Here is a 23,224-nt window from a genome sequence, read left to right as displayed (position 1 = left end):
TGATAGAAATGAGGTGTGCTATCTATAAAGCTGCAAAAATTGCAGCGTCCACATGGCTTGGTATAGCCATTGTTCTTCGCTGATTGAATGGTAGTAGTGTAACAAAGCTTCCTCTTCAAATTCTGTTTGTTTCTGTACATAAATCTGGGATAATTACCTACTATGGCTTTAAGATCATTGTCCACTAGCAAAATATCCCAATGTTTATGCACTATTTTCCTCAGTTCTAAATGATTGATGTGAACTGTGTGTTAAACTTAATAGATTTAGATATTTCTATATTCGAACCCTGCTCTGTCAGATTATCTTGTGGTCCAAAATAAGGTAGGCCTCGGGTAAATCTTAACTCTGATGCATCCTTAAGATGCTTACTGATCTCATTTCTACGGTAACCTCGTTGCACTAACCTGTCATTCAAGCTGGATAATTCAGTTTCAAAGCATTGATCCATTGGGTTAAGCCTAGATGCCCTGATAGCCTGCCCTCTCATGATATTTTTAAAAACATGAGGGGGATGCATACTAGACCTATGTAAGAGATTATTACTATGACAACTTTTACGAAAGACACCTGTGTTAATGATGTTATTATCGAGTCTTTCAATATACATGTCAAGGAACTCTATTCTATGTTGTGAACAATTCTTTGTAAATTTAAGGCAGGTAGTGAGGTTGTTCAGGGTAGCAAAAAACAACTCTAACTGCTCACCTGTGCCCTTCCATAAAACAAACAAATCATCGACAAACCGTCGATAAAAAATGACGTGTTGTGTAAAAAGCTCTTCTTTGAATAGGGTTTTACATGTAGTACACAACCAGTATCTGCCAGAAATTCCTGCAGCTCCTTCAGTGTTGCTGTTGGTCTCTTGGCAACCTCCCTGACCAGTTTTCGTCTTGTCTTTTCATCAGTTTTGGAGGGACATCCAGTTCTTTGCAACGTCACTGTTGTCCATATTTTCTCCACTTTTTGATGACTGTCTTCACTGTGTTCCATGGTATATCCAGTGCTGTGGACATTTTTTTGTACTCTTCTCCTGACTGATACTTTTCAATAATGAGATCCCTTTGATGCTGTTTAAGCTCTCTGGAAACCATGGCTTTTGCTGTAGCAGGCAACTGAGTAAATGTCAGGAACATCCTACTAGGAGAGCTGAACTTTATTTGGGTTAATCAGCGTCTCTCTAATTGATGGCAGGTGTGTACCCAAGAAGACTGAATGTTATAATTAAATCAAAAGATGCTTCAACAAAGTGTTAGTTTAAGGGTGTGCACACATAACAAAGTATTAGTTTAAGGGTGTGCACACTTATGGAACGAGCGTATTGTACGTTTTTTATTTTTTATATTTCTTCCATTAACAGATTTGTTTGCTTTTCAATTGAGTTGCACAGGTAATATGTCGTCGTATTAAAGGTGGGAAAATTTTTGAAATAATTTAATATGGTCTTATTTTTTTATATCACAAGAACCTGGCATTTTAACAGGGGTGTGTACACTTTTTATATCTACTGTATGTACGTATATATATATATATATATATATATATATATATATATATATATATATATATATATACATACATAGACACACACACACACACACACACGTGTGTATATATATATATATATATATATATATATATATATATATATATATATATATATATATATATATATATATATACACACACACACACACGCACACACACATGCATATATACATACATGCACACACGTGTGTGTGTGTGTGTGTGTGTGTGTGTGTGTGTGTGTGAGACCATACCCGCAATAACACATATATAATAAAAGTATATACATATATGTGATGTGTGTGTGTGTGTGTGTGTGTGTGTGTGTGTGTGTGTGTGTGTGTGTGTGTGTGTGTGTGTGTGTGTGTGTGTGACCATACCCACAATAACACATATACATGAAAAAAAATCTGTACATATATGTGTGTGTGACCATGTGACCATGCCCATGATAACACACAAAGATTGAATAGCTGCTAACTTAATATCAGAGCCTAAGGTAACACCCAGTACTTTAATATGCAGCCACATACCTACTTGGTCTTGACGCAAAGGACATTCTGGGATCCTCTTAATTCTGCCATTCTTGTCACAATATTCTAGTTCTAGTATGTAATGTAGTTCCTTCTTGAAAGGCAGTCATTTTTTTTGTTTTTTGTCATCATCCTATATTCTGACTGACTAGTTCCTGCTGCAACATTGTCAACAAGGTTACAACCAAATAATCTTTCACTCTTCACTCCCACAAAACAAATGTTTACATCTGTTAGTAAATCTCCAAGTGAAAGGGTGACTTTAAATTATTATCACTCCTCTTTTCCAACTCCTCAAACGAAAAGTCTACTTACTCTAAAACCAGGAGTCTATAATTAATAAATTGTGCTTATGATCCCCTAAATGCATTTCTTGTATTGCAGTGACTCAGGGTTCATGTTTGTTTAATTAAGTGAACACTGTGTTCTTAATTGGATTGGTTAAACTGTTCAGATTCCATATTACTTAAACTCAGCCCAAAACTGTTGAAAATTGCATCACCCTATTCCCTCCTACAGTGGTCAGTACAATGTAGCTATAAAAGTATATGTCCCATTGCTGTACTGTTTTGTATTTAGACTGAAAAGTTAGCTTCTAATCAAGTAAACCTTCACTGTCTAATAACTTTGTTTACATACAGAATAATATTTTCTACAAAATGTAACTTTACATTTAAACTGGCATACAAGTTGTAAGTATAATCACTGCAGAGAAAATCTTAATGGTAAAGTTATCCTTGGGCAGTTCAAAAACCTGCTAGCTATCACATTAATCTCAACACTCCCTGTCACTCCCCAAATTTTTTCCTGTTTATTACAAAGGAATGGTCACATTTGTCTTGGTATCTGTTTAGAATGCAAAGACCTGGACAAACCATAAAGTAAGCATTTTTAATATTATGTTCATCACAAACAAGGTTGTTATGTTTACCAGCAGATTAAGGACCAGGCTGTTTGAGGGCTACCTGCTACATCCTCTTGCAAGTATTGGCTATTCCATGTGGATATGCACAACTCATCTATCAAAGCAAACTAAATTTCCTCTCTGTCTGTCTAATCCAACAAACATAGTATAGCCATACCACTTGTAAAGCTGATATTTTTGGTTTGGACTTAACTGTGCATGTATATTTATATTAATAGTCATAATCAAATAGTGATGGTCATTCCCCACAGCAAATTGGGCTTGTGTTCACAGCAGGTTATTTCATCCAGGATATTTAGACATAATACTAACAGGTTTGTGTAAGTACATGATATATGCTGTAAACATCCCCAAGTGTTTGTTTTGGGGTAAGCATCTAAACTGCTTTAACTTTCTCAGGGTAGCAGTATGTACTATTTCCTCCTTTAGAGATTTAGCGTTCGTCATTATTAACAAGTGTTTCACTTCTCCAGGCACCCCTTCCAGCTTAGGGCTCATATCCTTGCACAACTTGTACTGCCTCCTGTACATCAGTTAATGTCTTAAATCTATTTGGAAAAAATACACACAGGAATTCTGCTAGGTAAAACAGACAAAAATTAAACTTTTGCCTGCAAACGTCTCATATTAACCAGAAGCTGTTCCTTGCCTTCTGGTGCTGAAACATTAGTCATTATCAAACACTTCCTTTAATCACAAAGGGCATTTGGAAGCCACGTGGCTTTAAACCCTAGTATGTCCTTAAGGGATCACTTGCATAAATCTCTTGGGTCATTACTACAGAGGTTTTAAGTATTGCACATAAAAGACTCTAGTTTGACTGTCTCTTTCTTGCAGATTTCTACTAATTATGAGCCCCTCCCTCACCAGAGTAATGACACAATTTAAGTTTTTAAGTCTCAAACCATACCATGCCATGCTTTTTTTTTTTAAGCATTTGTAGCTATACTTGCAACATAGCCTGTGGGCGCACACAACTCTTGTCTGCAAAACATGTAACCCATTCCAGCATACCAGCTTTGATATGCAAAAAAAAAAAAAAAAAAAAAAATAGTCTTGCCCTCATATGTTTTTTTATATTTTCTTTGCATGGGTCCTATCCTCCACATCCACCTGTTTTTCTTTCAAGATTTCTAACCAATTCTGTATATTCATACTGCTCCTTTAAGTTCAGTTTTCCATGGATCTGTAGCATCTGCCTGTGAATTCATAGCTTCCACAATTTCTGATTCAGGTTCTTTAGCCTTTGCTATGCAGTCATCTGTCTGAAAGCTCTCTCTACTTATCCCATTTAAAAAAAAGTTTCCTCCAAATTATCTGAAAGAGCTTCCACTATTGCTTTATCATGCTCATCCAACAGATCAGAAGTAGATAGTTGTGGCATTTTTATGTTTTTACGTATACAGTTCTACAGATTGCTTGCATTATTTTTAACTTTGTTGACAGACTGAGTCTTGAACTTGACTTTCCGTATACTTTACTAGGACACAGCAACTAGAAAAATTTCAAGTTAACGCTCTTTAAAACTGTTTTCATTTAGACTACCATGGTGTAGTCAGAGGGCATGTTTTCTCATTATGGCAGTATTACCATAAGTCCACTTATGTAACTCTGAATATTGGATACTGGGGTGGTGTCTCAGATTAATTACACTATTCTTTAGAAGATGTTCTCTACTACCATTTTGTAAGCGTCAACTGAAACCTCCTGATTTACTTATCACTATGAGCAGTGATAGTTTAATGGCTTAAATAGGTAATTTGTAGATAATTCCTAGACTAGAATCCAGGGGGACCATTGAGGAGCCCAGCTTCCAGTTGCCCCTAAGAACTGTGTGGTTAAATGTCTTACTTGAGGTCATACAGTAGGCAAACGAGGGTTGAGGGGATCAAACCCTGCATTGCAGGACCTACAGCTTACCAACTTAACCTTTTTTGCCAACTGACAAACCTAGTTAGCTACTAAGCATACAGTCCTGGAGACCACTAATTACAGCCTAGCCCAAATTCCCAGTTGCCCCAGAACTTGTTTATAAGTGGCTTTTTCAAGTTCACTCAGTAGGCAAATGAAGGCTGTGGGAATCAAACCTTGTGCCTGATTGATAACAGCTCATTGCCTTAACCTTCTGCACCAACTGTTAAGTATGATGTCATGTTCACTTGTAATCATTTTGCATTTTAGTAGTATTTCTTCAGAAGCATACAAGATGTTTTGATAATTTTGTTGTCATGTTACACTGATGTATAAATGATTTTCAGTTATTGCTACTGATTATTTTCCTCAGGGAGGAAAGTCTTAAAAAGAAGCTCTGGGAACGAGTTTCAACCCATGTCATTGAGAACATCTACCTGCCTGCTGCTCAAACTGCAAATTCTGGGACTTTTAATACCACAGTTGACATCAAGCTGAAACAGTGGACAGACAAGCAACTACCTAACAAAGCAGTAGAGGTTTGAAAGAGTTTTATCATGTCTCTGTATTTTTTTTATACTAAGTTATTGCCATTTATGTTCCAGCTTTATGTAAGTAAAGGTGTGTGATTGCATATTGTGTCTTCTGACATTTAAATCTCCACCAGCATACTTAGTCAGGGAGTGTTAACTTTAATCATTACAACTTAGTATGTGATGTTAATGCACATATTTCTGTCATGGTGTGTTTCAGTTTATTTTTAGTTAGGCACCAATATTATAAAAAAAGTGGCTTCCTTCGTTGCAGAAGTAATGCTGCCACGTAAAGTCCAACACTGTGGGCATGTATTGTACTTTGCAGACTGTCTACTAGCATTATTGAATAACTGCTTCATGTGTACTTTTGTGGGCATTGCAGATTATCTGACAGCATGTTGGAATCTATCCCTCCAATATGTTCTATTTATTGTTGTGGCGAGGTTTAGTGCACTAGAACGCTTGGCTCGCATCGACTTGGATTTCTTTAGGTGGAGCATGTCCATCAATTCTGAGTTGGACATGGCTTTGTAAGTCAGGCAGAGATCACCTCTGAGTAAACAATATGCCACTGAGTACAGCCGGAGTTTTTTTCAGTCAGGCTGCATAGGACATATGTTTGAGACCAGTAATCCTCTTGGTGAGGTACTTTTGTGGTCTTTCCAGCTGTTGGAAGTGTCTTGTGAGGTACATCCCAAATGGAGCATTGTACTCTATGATGGTTCTAATGAGTGACGAGTAGAGGGGCACTATAACCCCTTTATTTCTAGATGCAAACCCTTTAGTAATTAGATGGGCCACATAGAAGGATTTCCTAAGGACTTGGGTCCCCAGATCTCTTATTACCTCTTCTGTATTAAGGGGGCTGCCACCTGTGTGGTAATTCGTGGGTGTTTTATTTTTCCCAAATGGGATGACTATGCATTTTTTGGCATTTAGCTTAAGACCATGACTTTGACACCAGGTGTCTGTCTCAGTAAGGCCCTTTTGGAGGATGTCCATGTCCGGTATAGTATTTCAGATATTTACATACAGCAAGAATAGTACAGTTTGTTTCGACCTTTATCAGTTATGAACAAAACTTTATTCATTGTAGTACAAATATACAAAGGTTTATGCTGTGTTGTGAACAATTTATGTTTTGTTTTGCATCACATAAATTTTATGATGTAGGTACTATGAAATGTAGAATGTATTTGACAGAGTAGAAGATTGTATTTTTATGCTACCCAGATGAAGATAGTGAGTTATTATTGCACCGTTTATGTCCCAAGAGAGTTGAAATCTTTAAGGTGTAGTCACACTGTTTACATATATGCAACCTAAGAGAGTTATACTCTTACTAAATTTAACTATTTACATTTGTGTGATTACGTGATTAAACAGTCTAAAGAAAAATGGGGGTGGTACTTTACCTGTCAAGTAGCTTGGTTGTTAAGATAGGTAGCATATCTAACCAGTATCCTACAAAGGTGTACTTCTGTAGTTGTCTTTTTGGGTAAGCATGTTTTTCTGAAAATGGTGCATTTTGTTTTATTTTTCATTTCTCTTGTACGGTTTCTGTTTTATTGAAGATTTTCTCTCATATAGCTTGGTCAGATGAGGTTTTTGTTGTACTGGAGATAAGAGTATTTTTTCTGTAAAGCTTGTTGGGAGGCAGTGATTGCTGTAGAGGAGGTTAAAGGTCTGAGAAGGGAGTAAAAGAGATGACCTGGCTTGTCTGTTAGCCATTTTGCTTTTGGAAGGGTTAAGTAATGGTTCTCATACCCAAGATCCAAAATATGAACAGCAGATTTTATTTATGGCTTATCTTGGTGCCAGTGCTTGAGTTTAATATGATTGAAGGGAGGAGCATGTTCTACCCCAGGCATACACTAGCTGTTCTAGTTTTAGTGGTTGGGCTGATTGAGTATTGTATAGCATGCTTTTAGTACGCAATTTACTTTCTTTGCTACAAGCTTAGTGTGTAGTAAGAAGATAAGGTTGGGTCAATCCTCAGCTGAAGGTATTTAAGTTTGTATTTAATTTATTTTGTTGCTGTACAGCATGGTTGTGTTTAATCTGCTATTGATATTTAATTTTTGTTGCCAAAGAGCATGCAGTCAGCTTTTGAAATGTTTAGTATTTTTTTTCTAATTGTTTTTGTGTTTTGGCCAAGGTTGGGCTTGATCAGTGTAGGAGAATATTGTCAGCATACAGGTAACAGCATCATTGGGTATAGTGACCACCCGAGGGATACCTTTTGTTAGGCTGTCATGTTGAGCTTTTATTACTATTTTTAACATTCAAATTCCTATTAAGTAGCTGTTTATCCATGTGAGAAGATTATTAATAAAGCCAAGGTGTTTGGCTTTTTTCTAACAATTATGGGTAATTCACATATTTCAAATGTAAGTTTTAGATCAATAAAATTGCCTCCAGTAAGATTTACATTTTCCATATAGTAGTAGATTTTGTTACTGTGTATAAGGCTGTAAGAGTGGCGTGGCATGCCGTGAATCCAAAAGTCAATGAGTAGATCATAATGTCAAACATAAGAATTTTTTGTTGTATTTAAACCATGTAAGCACTCTGGACAGATGTGCCCCTTTACAGGGGCTACCCAGTAGCATTATCTGGTTAACTGGCTTGCTCAGAATCACACAGTAGGCAAATTAAGGCTTAGGGAATCATACTCTAGACTACAGGAATCAGGTCATTAGTAGCTCATACCTCTACTCCTCTGCACTGACTTCCAGGCTGCTAAAAGCTAAAACTGGCATTATTGTTTTATATGGTGACCATTTTCAGATGTAACCTAGATCAGTAGCGATGAAATACAGTATGTGTCACAGTAGAAAGAGTTTTATTGAAATATCCGAATAACATTTATTATGAGTAAAGTACACTATAAGTTCATAGGTATATACTAGGCTAATGACCACTGGGGCTTTTATAAGCCTAACTATGCATCCCAGATATGTCTTGCAATTTTTTGAGCCTTAGACCTTATTTTTGAGGGGGTATCTGTAAGCTAGGGTATGATTTACAAGCTGCCTCTGTCCATTAGAGACACAGGTGCTAGACTTGGGTTGAATTTCCAGTTTCCCATCCACTGGTTCATGTTATGTTTAAATAGTGATAGGGAAGAACTGTGCTTCACATGGATGGGAAGCTGGCTGCAGAGGAAGGGAATTCTCTGAGACATGTCGATTCCTCCAGCCTGTCCTGTTTATGTTGCAAGCAAGGTTCAAGTCCTTAGATCAAGTAGTTGTAATGCTTTTGATTTTCCAGATGTACAAAAGGTCCATCAGACTGGGATCTAAGGGTGTCTTGTATGCCAGGCACAGATCACATCTCACCAGGCTGTAGGAAAGAAAGAGTACAGAGACAGGCTTTTGAAATTATCTGCATAAGGTGTGTTCTTTACTCCCTGTTCTTTTTGTGAGGAACCTCTGTGGACATTCCATTTGTTGCACGTGTCTGGTCAGGTAAATATCGAAGGGGGCATTGTACTTAGTGATGGGTCTAGTGAGGTCCCACTATAGAAGAACAGTGACCTCCTTGGATTTAGATGCTATGCCCTTACTTATAACTTGAGTAACGTAGAATGATTTCCTTATTACCTTAAGACACATGTTGGTCAAAAGCCAGGTTACTCTCCATGCATGTCCCTAAATCCCTGACTACCAGGTCCACTCTTAGGGCTGTTATCGCTGAAGTAGTTGTCTGGGTTTGCTAACTTCCTAGAGCATGCTTTTATACATTTCTTGACCTTGTTTTAAGATAGGAGAACATGAATCACAGGTTGTGTGCCATGGCAGGGCTAGCCCCTCAATAGTGTAAAAATGATTTGGGCATGTTGACCAATATCACCGAATGGGCATGGGTATTTGCTGATGATAAGTGTATTAAGGACACAGCATACTCTGACATACATCAGGGACCTTGTGCGGATGATGGGAGGGGAATATGTGCCCATACTGGCCAGTGTGTGCCCACCATAAAGCTCAGCAGCCCTGGGACAATTGACTACTGGCTCGCCGGTGTCCATTTGCCTAACTTGGATTACCTGGGATAGCTCTGTTAAGCGAAAGCTGGATGCAAAATCTGTCAAACATGAATTGCTAAATTCAGTGTATGTTCATTGATAGGATGGGGCTTGGAAGTAGATGATTTGATGGTAAGGAGAAGGCTGGGCATCCTATGTATCTAGTAGACAAAATGGTAGTGCAATGGAGCAACGACACTTGGCTTGGCAACTGCAGTCTACTACTCAGGAGGCGAATAGGCAAGAAATGGTGTGGGAATTGTGTTAAGGGAGAGGCTTCAGAAAACAGTAAGAATGTCATCAGAACTAGTGACGGACTCATGGTAATGAAACTCTAGTGTAATGATAGGGCATTATCCATAATCTCGGCCTATGCCCCCATAGCAGGGTTGTGACAGTGAGGAAAAGGATGCATTCAGACAGCAATTGCAGGACCTACTAGACAACATGAATTGTCATTTAATGGGTGACCTGAACTCGCATATTGGGACAGACAGAACAGGATATGAGAATTGCCTGGGTCTACATGAGTGGGGCAACAGGAATAAAGGAGAGGCCATTCTAGAATTCTGTGTGGTAAATGGCTTGGTGGTGACCAACACATGGATCAGCAAGAGAGAGTCACAACATGTAACTCTGGTAGACTTTCTCCTAGTAAGGAAAGGACAGTGGAGTAGAAGTAATGATTGCAAAATCATCCCCGGTTAAACAGCTGGCCCACAGCATATCCAGTGATTGCCACAGTCCACTGTAAGCAGTGGTCAGAGAAGGCTCTAAGGTCAGCAAGGACCAGGCTGAAGATCTTGAAATTGATTGAAGAGAAAGCACAACAGTTCAAGGAATTACTCCGGGCTCTAGCACCTCAATAACAAGAGGAAATAGGTGGAGCTGAAGAAGAATGGCAGCACCTCAAAGCAGCATGTGTGAGGACTACAGAACAGATATGTGGCTGAGCCAGGTATGGAAATAAAGTAGATAAGGAAAGTCCAGGAAGTTGTCAAAAGAAAGCAGTAGTACAGAGAAAAGTTGGAGATAGAAAAGATGGACCAGGCTAAGAAGGAGCACTCGTTGGCTAGCAAAAATGCTAAGAGAGGAGTTGCAGTAGTAAAGAACAACACATTAGAGGCACTCTACCAACTTCTGGAAAGTGACTCTGTAGATGGCACAAACTTATATCAGGTTGCAAGGCAAAGACAGAAAGATAAGATAGTCAGACACCTTTCGTAAGGGATGCCAGCAACAACCTGCTTGCCTGTCCTCAGAACATCAAAGGCAGATGAAGTCTTTGTGGAAAGCTTACCTTTCTTTACTCTTGACACCTTTCCAGATATTGGCTGTGTTTTAATAACTGATACCAGAGCCCTAACTGCTTTCATATCTTTTTCCCCTGTCAATTGCTGAAATTGTTGTACATCATGTCTGTCTTGGATTTCTCTGAAATATCCAGGGGAATCTTTCCTAGTCAGTACTTCTCATAGTTCCATTGCATCAGTGAGGGCCTTGGTGGGCTTGTCCTTGAAGCACTGGGAGGGTTATCCTTTCAGTTTGTAATGCCTTCACTGTTTTTAACTTCTGATTCTCCTCATTGGTTGTGAAGAGGCTATCTTGGAGATCTTGCATACGCGTGTATTTTTGGCCTTCTTCCAACCACTAAAACATGTTTTTTTGCTTCTTTGCAAACACATATTCAGCAAACTACAAACTACATCTACTCCTCTGCTTTCCCTGAACAGTTTTAGTGTCACGAAAATTTATGCAAAATTCCTAAAGGCTGGTTCTTTAGGTTGCCCCATCTTTTTACAATGTTTGCTGATCCCTAAAGCCTTGGCTGAAGTGCTGTGTTTACCACCCACAGTCCTCTTTTTCTATTATTTTCTGAGAGCAGCCCTTTTGTTCCTTACCTCTATTCACCATATTATTCTTATTGTGTATTTACACTTGATTATTTTATTATTTTTGGATTTCTAAGCAGCCTACTTATTTGTGGCATCCATGCATGGAGTGTTGAGCTACTGCACAATATAATAGCCTGCCTACCTTGTGGCATCTTTACAAGCCCTGTGTTTTTATTTGCATGAATACGTTGTATTGTGCTATCTAATTTGCTATCTAATTTGCTCTAGACAAGGCTTCCATGCCTGCACTATGTCCATCTACACTATAAGTGGACCGACTTCCTGTCCTTGTATAATGTCTTCTGTAGCACACTCTTTATTTGTGTTGTACTAGTGTGATAGTTTTACAAATGCTATGTCTTGCATAACATAGCAGCATAATATACAGCTTCACTTCAGTCTAGCAGTAGCTTTTATGAATCAGATTTCTGCTACCTGAGAGCACTGTTGGTCCTTTCTTCATCTGTTGCCACCCTGCTAGCACTCTGAATTCTGAGTCAGTGTAGCAACTGCGTTATGCTCAGTGACAACTCTTATTGTTACCAAATATAGATTTTACCTGAGAAAGGTGTAAATGCTTAATTAAAGTGGAGGCTGACATCTCTCTGTCAAAGCCTTCTAGACCTTAGCAATATGCCCACACCCTTACCCCTTATGCATATACCCACATTCAGTATCTCTACCACAAACATGGGTCACTGGAAGTGCATGCCTAAGCCTATAATGTTACCAGAGACCAGAGCATGTTGCCTTCCATGACTATTGGCAATCTAGTTGCCAGATATACTGACTACCACTCACCAGACTGAGCAGGGAGAGAGTAATGTGTAGCTTTCTGTCGGGGGCAAAGATCTGTAATGCCACTATGGATCTTGGATCCCCTCAGCTGAAGTATACATGTGACATGATTGTGGCCTGTGTGAGCGTGAATTATCTTACAGTCCAGCTTGGATGAGATCAAGAGAGACATGATTATAGCATCAGTGTATGTTACCAGGGCTGTTGAGAAGCAAGTCTTGAGCAGCACCTTGCTTCCACTGAAAATTATGCTGCAATTCCAGCAAAAGGTAATTGACTTTTAATTTTTGGCTCAGTACTTGGTTTCATTTGAGGGAAATCCAGTGTGTGTCAGCATGGGAAGTGATGGGTGACATTCCTGCCTGCTTTGTCAGGGATGGCCTACATCTGTATTCTCAGGTTTTCCTCACAATTGGCTAACACATTTTTATATCCCCATAGTGCCATTTTTAGGCAGTATTTGTCTTCTAGACCTTCCAACAATTTCTAATCTACCTTGTATTAATTTGTTGCTGCTCAGTACTACATTTTCAATCAGGAAATGTCTAACTTTGAGGCCTTGAGTCTTGAGTACATATATATATATATATATATATATATATATATATATAAAAATATATATATATATATATATATATATAAAAATATATATATATATATATATATATCTATATAAAATTACTGAAACCTTGTTCCATTGTAGTGAGAATACTCTTTCTACCTGGGTTACCACTTATCACTTATTAAGACTATCCAGTGAAAGTAGGGGCATATACCTCATTAAAAAAAATTCAGCCATTATAACTTAGAACAACTGAGAACATCCAAATTGTAGCTTGCTACAGATCCTCCACCATGCCTCAGGATTCCCACTCCTCTTTTCTTGATGTACTGGAAAATATTAGGGTTCAACCAAACACCCTAATAATGGGCGACTTTAACTACCCCACCATTAACTGGGAAAACTACTTGTGTACCAACTCCTTAGCTCAACACTTTCTGGAATTCATAATCTCCAATGCCCTGGATCAACTTATCCACACCCCCACCAGGGGCAACAATATCCTAGACCTAGTCATTACCAGCATGAGTGACCAGTGTTCCACACCTGAAGTCAACTCCTCGTTGGTTCGATACGAACATAAGCTAATCACCCTTGATATCCTCATCCCGCCCCCACCCCCCATTAAGGAAACCACGGTAAAAAATTTCTCCAAAGCCAACTTCATGCTTCTTAAGACAGAAGTGATGAACTTCATGACACCCATGCAGATGGAAAATACAGTTACAGCTACTGAATCCTACACAAATGCACTCTATAAGCACTTACATGAGTGCATGGATCGTGCTATCCCAAACAGAACCAAGACGCTATCCTCCAAAAAAAGGAAGCCAGTGTGGTGGTCCACTGCCATAAACAAACTGTACAACAGAAGGAAGAAACTGTTGCAAAAGAGAGTAAAATCCCATGAGTGGAGGAGCTCCCTGGTCAGCCTCAGTAAGAAGCTGAGATCCCTTATAAGATCCTCCAAAGCTAGCTACGAAAACAAAATCACCACTAATTCTAAGGACAACCACAAAGCATTCTATAGCTATGTCAAGAATCTTGATGGCAACACCCAAAGCTGCTCTGAGTTACAACCCAAAGCATGAAAATTACAGTACCAACTGATATTGCCAACATCCTGGCAGATAGGTTCAGTGCTATCTTTACCCCCCCCCCACACCCCCTAAAGGGCCCATATCTATACAGGAAGAATGCAGAGTCCCTGTAATCACAACTGCGCAGGTAAAAGCTGCATTCTCTAAAGCCAAAAACACAGCATCCATGGGACGGACAACATCCCAGGCTGTGTTTTACACTAACTTCAGAACAAACTGGCTCCCCACTTAAGCATCATGTTCAATAATAGCAGCGCATCAGGCTTTGTGCCCACTGAATGGCGCACAGCAACAGTTATCCCACTCCACAAAGGGGGAGCCACCAATGATCCCGGGAACTGTCGACTTATTAGCCTGACGAGCCTGGTTTGCAAGACCATGGAACATATCATTGTGGAACTCATAAACAAAGACATTGGTAACCTCCAAACTCTGGATCCCACCCAGTTCGGGTTTGTGAAAGGCAGATCATGCCTCCTGAACCTGATCGACTTCTTTGAGGCAGTCACCAAAGCCGTAGATGAGGGTGAGGTGGTTCACACAGCCTATCTTGACCTCGCCAGGCTTTCGACACCATCCCCCATTCTGGAATTATAGCTAAACTCACTAAACTAGGTATAAATCCCTACGTCACAAGATGGGTTGCCAACTGGCTCACTGACAGAACCCACAATGTAAAAGTTGCAGACTCCAAATCTGACCTCAAAGCAGTGACAAGTGGAGTACCACAGGGTTCCATCCTGGGACTTATCCTGTTTGGTATCTGCTTCTCTAAAGTACAGGCTAACACAGAAGGCTTCTGGCTAATGAAGTTCACAGATGACTACAAACTAGGAGCCATAGTCAAGTCCCCAAATGATGTGGACATCCTACAGAAGGGCCTCGCTAAGATAGATGCCTGGTGTCAGAGCCATGGCCTCAAGCTCAGTGCCAAAAAGTGCAGTGTCATCCCCTTTGGTAAAAACTCTGTACCCATGAACTACCACATAGGCAGCAATCTACTTAACACCGAATGTGTGATGAGACCTTGGGACCCAGGTGGACAGTACTCTCTCTTTTGATAGTCACATCGCCACAGTAGTGAGGAAGTCCTTCTACATGGCACACCTCTTCACAAAAGGGTTCTCATCCAGGAAAAAAAGAGGTCATTGTTCCCCTCTACTCGACACTCATTAGACCCATTATAGAGTACAACGCCCCTTTTGGAATGAACCTCACAAGACATCTGCAGTAGCTGGAAAGACCACAGAAGTACCTCACAAAGAGGATTACTGGCCTCAAACAAGTGCCCTACACTGACCGCCTCAAAAAAGTCCAGCTTTACTCCGTAGCATATCGCCTACTCCGAGGTGATCTCTGCCTAACATATAAAGCTATGTCAAACCGAGAGCTGTTGGACATGCTACACCTAAAGAAATCCCAATCCCTCCGAGCTACACGCTCTAGGGACCTAAACCTTGTCACCACAATAAACAGGACATGCTGGAGGGATAGATTCCTGTCCCAGAGACTTCCCATACTCTGGAACAAGCTGCCCATTTATGTCAAGCAAAGTTCTTCTTTAGCACTCTTCAAGAAAAATCTTGATGAGTGGATGGGAAATAGGAAATACACCCCAGGGATCACTTCTGTGTCTCTGCTCAACAGTGGCACAGGAAAATACCTTTCTTGGGTGGCGTAAGCCAGAGAACCTTGTTGGCTAGGCTTACGTAGGCCCTTGGGCCGATAGCCTACTACCTACCTATGAACCGGATAGCTGGGTGTCAATACATCGAGACTAGTTATCATATTATTGCCAACTGTAGAATCCTCTTCCATGTCTTTTGTTTTCCATGATGCATACATCAACTAGTTTGCTTCTCTAATTTTGAATCGAATAGATTTATCTTTGGCAGCGTCATATACCCGTCCATTTCCTGGCAAACATATACAACCAAAAACAACAGTGTCTCAGTTTTATGAACACCTGTCTCCCTTTTTCAGATAGTGTGTTCTCCAGCTACAGATTCCAATCTCTCTGACCTTGTTTGTTTTATTGTAGTTCTTTGTCCCACACTTTAGGTCCTCCTCTCCATGATTAAACAAGGACCATCAAAATTGTCATTTCATCCCTAAACTAAGCCTGTAACTCACTTCAACCATACAATATTCATTGTGCTACCAGGTTGGCCTTGGAGAAATAAGTCAGATGTCTTATTGAAATTTAAAAGTATTGTCCCACTGGGCTTTCATATTTGGCTTTCTTTTCTTTGGTATATACTTCACTGACATCAGGTATCTGTGGCTGATGACTGCAAACTTGGCTCTGTCTTTAACTGAGTCAAAGAAAGACAGAGCCAGCACAAAGTGTGGTATGACAATTTAATATGCCAAAAGATACAGTAACATGGGAGAGGGGAAAAAAATCCCAACACCCAAACCAAACCGGTTTTGGCTCAATAGCCTTTTTCAGTGAAAAAGATAAACCGCATGTAAATAGTAGGACGATAAAGCCCTTAATATATATGTACAGACAGATGCAAGAAGACCTCCTATTCGTTAATTTAAAGATGCTCATTTAGACCAGGAGGAAAAAGCCCCCCCAGTTTAATAATCCATTTCTTTTCCTTAACATTTAGAATAGCATGTCAGCCAGATTTATCCCTACAATTCCCCAGTATACAATCAATTATGGTGAATCTAAATGAAGCAGTGTTATGTTTACATGCATGTTTAAAGAAAGCATTGGAGTGTCTTTTATTCCTTATATCACTCATATGTTCCCCAATTCTAAATTTGAGAGGTCTCGAAGTTTGGCCCACGTAAAACGTGGAGCATGGACAAGTGGCCAAATAGATTACCCAACTTGTGCTGCAATTTGCCAAAAAAGTGATATTAAAGACTGTGGACATATTTTTACTGGTAAATTTGTTAGTTTTATTCACCTTATAATTCACCTTATAACAATGGGAACAATGTCCACAAGGGACGCATCCCACCAGTGTGTCCCCCGTGAGTGACCTTTGGATGGAAGAAGAGTCCCCCTGTGATCAAACCTTTTATAGTGACTAAATAGCCCAATGTGCGGCTCCTGTGGAAGGAAAAAGAACATCTGTTCACCCAAATAGTCATTGATATATAAATTGTGGCAAGCATCATAAATCAACTCCTCCTTCAGGTATGCCATGAATAGATCGGCATATATGGGTGCAAAGGAAGCCCCCATGGCTGTTCCTTGTACTTGCCAAAAGCATTGATCTTGAAAACAGAACAAGTTTTTTGTTAAAACGTGTGCAGCCAGGCAGACAGGAAAGGTATTAAAACCTGGTTCATACAATTCAGATCTATCCAGCCAGTATTGTAAGGCTATCAACCCTGCCCAATGTGGGATGTTGGTATACAAAGAAGTAACATTCAAGGTACATAAAAGCCAATCCTGTTTAGCTGCATTTCCGAAATGATACCCAAAAATTGGGTAGTATCCTGGATGCGAGCTCACACACAAGCCAACAGGGGTTTCAAATATAGTGATAGAAATTCAGAGAGGGGTTCAGTAAGGAAGCCTGCCACTATAGGCCTACCCAGTAGATTTTTGGGATCCTTGTGGATCTTCAGTAAAAGATAACGGTACTGTTGTTTAGGGTCAGGTACCTTAAGATGGAAAATGCCTGCACTAGTGATGATGCCTTCCTCCTGAGCTTCATCTAGAAAGGTATCAATTTCCATTTTGATCCTCTTAGTAGGATCCAATGGCAAAGCCATATAGTGTCTACCATCATCTAACTGACATAGCATTGTGTGTGGTTTTTACAACTGATGTACAGGACTGAGAAAGACATTTTTATATACCTCTTTTATCTGAGGTTTCATTGGATGTAACACACACAGTGAATGTTGCGTCCCTAAACTCTGTTTTTACAGGAAAAGATTATAATACTTCATTCATTTCTACATACATGATTGATAGTCCTGATATTAAACATATTTTGAGTAAAAATTGGTCAATTCTAACACATGACCGAAGTATCAGAACACACATTGATGAACAACCTACTGTTATTTTTAGAAAAGGTAGAAATTTTAAAAAAAAATTTTTCGAGAAAGGACATGCTGTGAATCATTTTTCGAATGGACGTATGTTGAAGTGTGGTATGTGTCGATACTGTCCCTTTATAAAGGAAGGAACAGTATTTATGATCAACAACACTAAGATTCATATCAAAAATAAGTATAACTGTAACTCTGAACGTATTATTTATTGTGCCCTCTGTAACCTATGTGATTGTTTTTACATTGGAAAAACTGATAGAAAATTTAAAAATAGAATATATGAACATTTGTATGAAATAAGAACAGGCAAAGAGACAAATGCTTTGTATAAACATACCTCAGAGAACAGTGACCACACTTTTAATTTTTTTGTTATTGATGGTGTCACGATGGATATCAGGGGAGGTGCATGGTCTGCCTTACTAGAAAAGAGAGAATTACACTGGCAGTTATCAGGAGTGGCCTTAGGTCAACTGGTGCCCTAGGCAAAAGGGCTCCAAGGCGCCCCCCCACCACACCACCCGGAGCCCCCATCCTGGTCTACCTACACCAAATAAATACTGGAAAAGCACCCCTACTAGTGCGGCGTCCTAGGCAGCCGCCTAGTCGGCCTGTGCCTAAGGCTGGCTATGGTTGTTATTAAATGCGAACAACTGGCCAGGTTTCAATGAATCTCTCTCCATTAATTCCCTTTTAAAATTGAGAGCTTTAAACATATAATTATTTATTTATTTATATATTTATTCATTGCTCTTTTAAAAAATTGTGAAGTGGATGATCTTTTTTTATATATTTTCTATATTTTTTTTACGTCTATTAACATGTACTTATTTAACATTTTGTCACTGACATCACAGTTTGTATTGCCCTTTTAAATTTTTGTTACTTAGGGGTAGTGGCTACTATCATGTGAAGCACAAAGGGAGTCTTTAAAATGTGTTCTGTGTTTGATTTTAATTTGTCTGATGAAGTTTTTTTGTTGAGGACAAAAGCGCTTACCAGCTTTCTATTGTCTTACAATAAACTTTTTTGCTTTACTTTGTGGGCTGCCAGCATTTTCTACAGCATCAATATACCAGTGGTTTTATTGTGGAGTATTTGGTTCTCTCTGTTTAGTCACAGTAAAAGGTTTGATCACAGGGGACTTCCTGAATCTAAAGGATACTCACGGGGGACACATTGCTGGGATGTGTCCCTTGTGGACATTGTTCCCATTGTTATAGGGTGAATAAAACTAAGGAATTTACCAGTAAATAATACATCCACCGTCTTTAATATCACTTTTTTGGCAAATTGCAGCACAAGTTGGGTAATCTATTTGGCCACTTGTCCATGCTCCGCATTTTATGTGGGCCAAACTTCGAGACCTCTCAAATTTAGAATTGGGGAACATATGAGTGATATAAGGAATAAAAGACAGTCCAATGCTCTCTTTAAACATGCATGTAAACATAACACTGCTTCATTTAGATTCACCATAATTGATTGTATACTGGGGAATTGTAGGGATAAATCTGGCTGGCATGCTATTCTAAATGTTAAGGAAAAGAAATGGATTATTAAACTGGGGGGGCTTTTTCCTCCTGGTCTAAATGAGCATCTTTAAATTAACGAAAAGGAGGTGGTCTTGCATCTGTCTGTACATATATATTAAGGGCTTTTTTGTCCTACTATTTATATGCTGTTTGTCTTTTTCACTGAAGAAGGCGATTGAGCCGAAACCGGTTTAGTTTGGGTGTTGGGATTTTTTCCCCTCACCCATGTTACTGTATCTTTTGGCATATTAAATTGTCATACCACACTTTGTGCTGGCTCTGTCTTTTTTCAAATTTGCTTGTGGACTATAGAGCCTTTGCACTTGCCGTACGTGTGGGTTTGGGACTGACTTTGGCTCTGTCTTTAACTGTCTTCGGATACCCATATCTTGCAACAGGGCCTAAACAGTATTAGTAGCCAGTGTTGCGACCATGTGCTGACTCATTTCACAAACAATACAGTATTAATTGAGAAACAAAAACACCCCTGCATCTGCTGTATAAGTGATAACTGCTCGAAGATAGTACCATTATTATGGACCTTGACACATTCAGGGAAAGTTCACTCTCATCTGACTACTGTGCATCAGCTGTGGTTAGGAAATCTTACCTTGCCAAACTAAATACTTGAAGGCATATCATCTATACCTAAGGAAGTGTCTTGCTTCCTAAATAGGCCCATGTTAATATATTTACCCCTATGATATGCTTCTCTTTAAACATTTTGATCAGCTTGAAAAATCAGAATAATTTATGGCCAGGAAACTTGAATTAAGTTAGATAGTGACTAAAAGTTATTTATTAAAACAATTTACCTATCCTTTATAGACTTTTACATGGCGGCCTACAGAAATATGAAAGATGTAATCCTGCTTGCACGGTTACACCTTCAAAAACTGGAAGTTCCACAAATACCCACTATAAGGACCGAAGCCTGCATTATTATATTAACAGAATCTGTTGGCGTTTTAGCTCTCTCCCCCAAAGATTTCTGTGCCTGTGGAGTAAATTTCCATTTCACATCAAAGTCAGTGTGTACCTCTGTTTGAAACCACCCTTGAAGAGAAGATGAGGATTCATAAATTCAGCCACAGGCTGTGTTCCCAGGCCCTCACTGATAGAGGTAGGGAAGGAGCATGTAGTGGTATTTTCAGTGACTAGATGTCTGATCATCTGAAATGATTGCATAGTGTGAACCCATGGGCTCAGGAGGTTATATTTTCCCCCTGATAAAAATTACCCTTATGTCTTTTTGTTTTTCTTTCTTCAAGGCAGTGTCCTCCTGTTGCTTGACAATTCTTTATATCAGTGTCAGTCTCTCCCACTGGTCAAGGACATAGGTTCATAGGTAGGTACTAGGCTATCGGCCCAAGGGCTTAAGTAAGCCTAGCCAACAAGGTTCCCTGGCTTATGCCACCCAAAAAAGTTATTTTCCTGTGCCTCTGACGAGCAGAGCCAGAGAAGTGATCCCCGGGGTGTACTTCCCATTTCCCATCCACTCATGAAGATTTTTCATGAATAGTGCTAATGAGGAACTTTGCTTGACATAGATGGGTAGCTTGTCCCAGAATATAGGAAGTCTCTGGGACAGGAATCTATCCCTCCAGCATGTCCTGTTTATTGTGGTGACATGGTTTAGGTCCCTAGGGCGTGCAAGTCGGAGGGATTGGGATTTCTTTAGGTGTAGCATGTCCAACAGCTCTGGGTTTGACATAGCTGTATATGTTAGGCAGAAATCACCTTGGAGTAGGCGATATGCTAAGGAGTAAAGATGGAGTTTTTTGATACCATCAGTGTAGGGCATCTGTTTGAGGCCGGTAATCTTCTTTGTGATGTACTTCTATGGCCTTTCCAGCTGCTGCAGATGTCTTGTGAAGTACATTCCAAAAGGGGCATTGTACTCTATAATGGGTCTAATAAGTGTCGAGTCTTCAGTACAAAATTGCACGGTGAGTGGTGGCACCCATGTTGGGGCCAATTCAGATACGTGTAGCCAAATTACAAAATGATACAGCTGGCATCATATGCTAATGCCCTTATAATGATATGGAAATGAGCAATGTTATGGTAGTGAGCCTATCTGCAAATACAAGCAACTTGCCATAGTGATTCAGAAATCTATAAAATTGTGCAACCAACCATGGTCACCAGAGTTTGTACAGAGTGATTTTTTGGTGAACAAAGACAAGGGACTGTGCTGCAGTGTTAGTGGTAGTGGTTATATTAGCCAAACCATATATGTTTGAGGCTGCTGTACTGGCCTGTGGCAAAAACTTTGCATATCATCACCCTCCACACTGCAGGAGGCTCTGAGCACACTTAGCATGTCATTATATCCATTACAGCAACATAGTTAAATGCTGCCACGTGGCCAGACACACACATGGCAGCTTGTAGACATGTACCATTGGTACATGGAATCATGTTTAATCTGTGGAATTCAGTCCCTGTTGATGCAAAGATATGTATAGCTTTGACAGTCCTTGCCATAGGAACCATCTAGTAACCTTCAGGGAGATGTGAGTGTATCACAGGCGTCAACTTCATGAATACTACATCTGTTCCTTGATGTTATTCTGCACTATATGTGGTTCCCAATGAATACAGATCAAACAAATGACAGTATGTGGGCATGCTACAAAACAGTCTGTTTCCCTGAGATTCTAGGGACCATTGACTGCACCCACATCACGATCAAGACCCTGTCTGGTCTACACAAACAGCATCACTTCAACAGAAAGATTTTTCAGTCCACCAGCTACAGTTTGGTATATGTTGTACAGCACATTACATGCAGTGTGCCTTTGCACTGTCCAGACCATTCCCCTGATTCCAGTATCTGGCACGCATCCAGTCTCTACTAGCAATTTGTGTGGAGAGATTTCACTTAGAGTATCTTATTGATGATGCTGGATACGCAATGGATTCATGGCTCATGACAGCAATACACAGACCACAGAACATGGCTGAGATGCAGTGCAACACCACAGTGTTGTATATCCTCAACTTTGTAGAGCTTGTGTTAGGACTGATGAAGACCTTTCTCTGTGTAAGTTCCTCTGATGGCATACTATTGTATGCACCAGAGACCTTCAGCAAGATATTTGTTGTATGTGCAATTCTACATAACACGGCAACATTGTGGTACTTGGACAGCATGAGCAGAGAATTGCTTTAGGAGGAAAAGACAGATTGGAGCCAGCAGTGTAGGATATGCCAGTTGAGCCATTGGATGAACCATCTGCAAGGGAAGCCAGTGCTAAGCAGTGGCAGGCACAGTACACTGCTGCACTGGCAAAGAAGCAATGTCTGATCCACAACTATGGGCCAAATTAGGCCCAGAAAAGATTAAAAGTAAACTAATGCATGCAGTACTATATACAGGTTATGCAGTACAGTGTGTTGACTGGCCTCTCTGTGCCTCAGACTTCACCCACCTGTATATCACAGCAGTGTAAGCAGGGCACAGTGTTTGTCATATGCACAGGTGAGGAGAGGAGCATAATAGCTGATGTGGTGGGAGGACAAAGGATGAGGACAGGAGCATATGCTATGTACAGGTGGTTGTTGGGAGTTGGCTATACTGTCAAATCAAAGAGTATTGCTTCCTGAGAGCAGTAGGTTTTCCAGTAGTAGTGATTGCTTGCTAAGAATGGGCTCCAAGATACAAATTTCCAGCAGTTGTGGTTGCACTGTGTGTGTGTGTGTGTGTGTGTGTGTGTGTGTGTGTGTGTGTGTGTGTGTGTGTGTGTGATATATTGTGGGATTTCAGAAGGGAATGATGCTGAAGACCTTGAATGTCCCCCGATATGGGTGTGTCCCATATAAAGAATGGTACTCGCA

The 23,224-nt window shown here is 39.9% G+C and overlaps 1 protein-coding gene across 4 annotated transcripts in view; it reads left to right on the top strand.

The window, feature by feature from the left end:
• Window positions 1–23,224, top strand: part of OPA1 (OPA1 mitochondrial dynamin like GTPase) — a 2,039,562-nt gene that overhangs the window by 1,314,434 nt on the left and 701,904 nt on the right. For all 4 annotated transcript variants that reach the window (XM_044070302.1, XM_044070304.1, XM_044070303.1 and 1 more), the window contains one exon: window positions 5,270–5,435. In XM_044070302.1, the coding sequence (XP_043926237.1) occupies window positions 5,270–5,435 (166 nt within the window). The remainder of the gene's footprint in view (window positions 1–5,269; window positions 5,436–23,224) is intronic.

The sequence above is a fragment of the Protopterus annectens genome, chromosome 4.part1 (genome assembly GCF_019279795.1).
Source record: "Protopterus annectens isolate FY-2018-M chromosome 4.part1, PAN1.0, whole genome shotgun sequence".
Taxonomy (NCBI): Eukaryota; Metazoa; Chordata; order Ceratodontiformes; family Protopteridae; genus Protopterus; species Protopterus annectens.
This window is presented reverse-complemented; position numbering and strand designations above follow the sequence as displayed.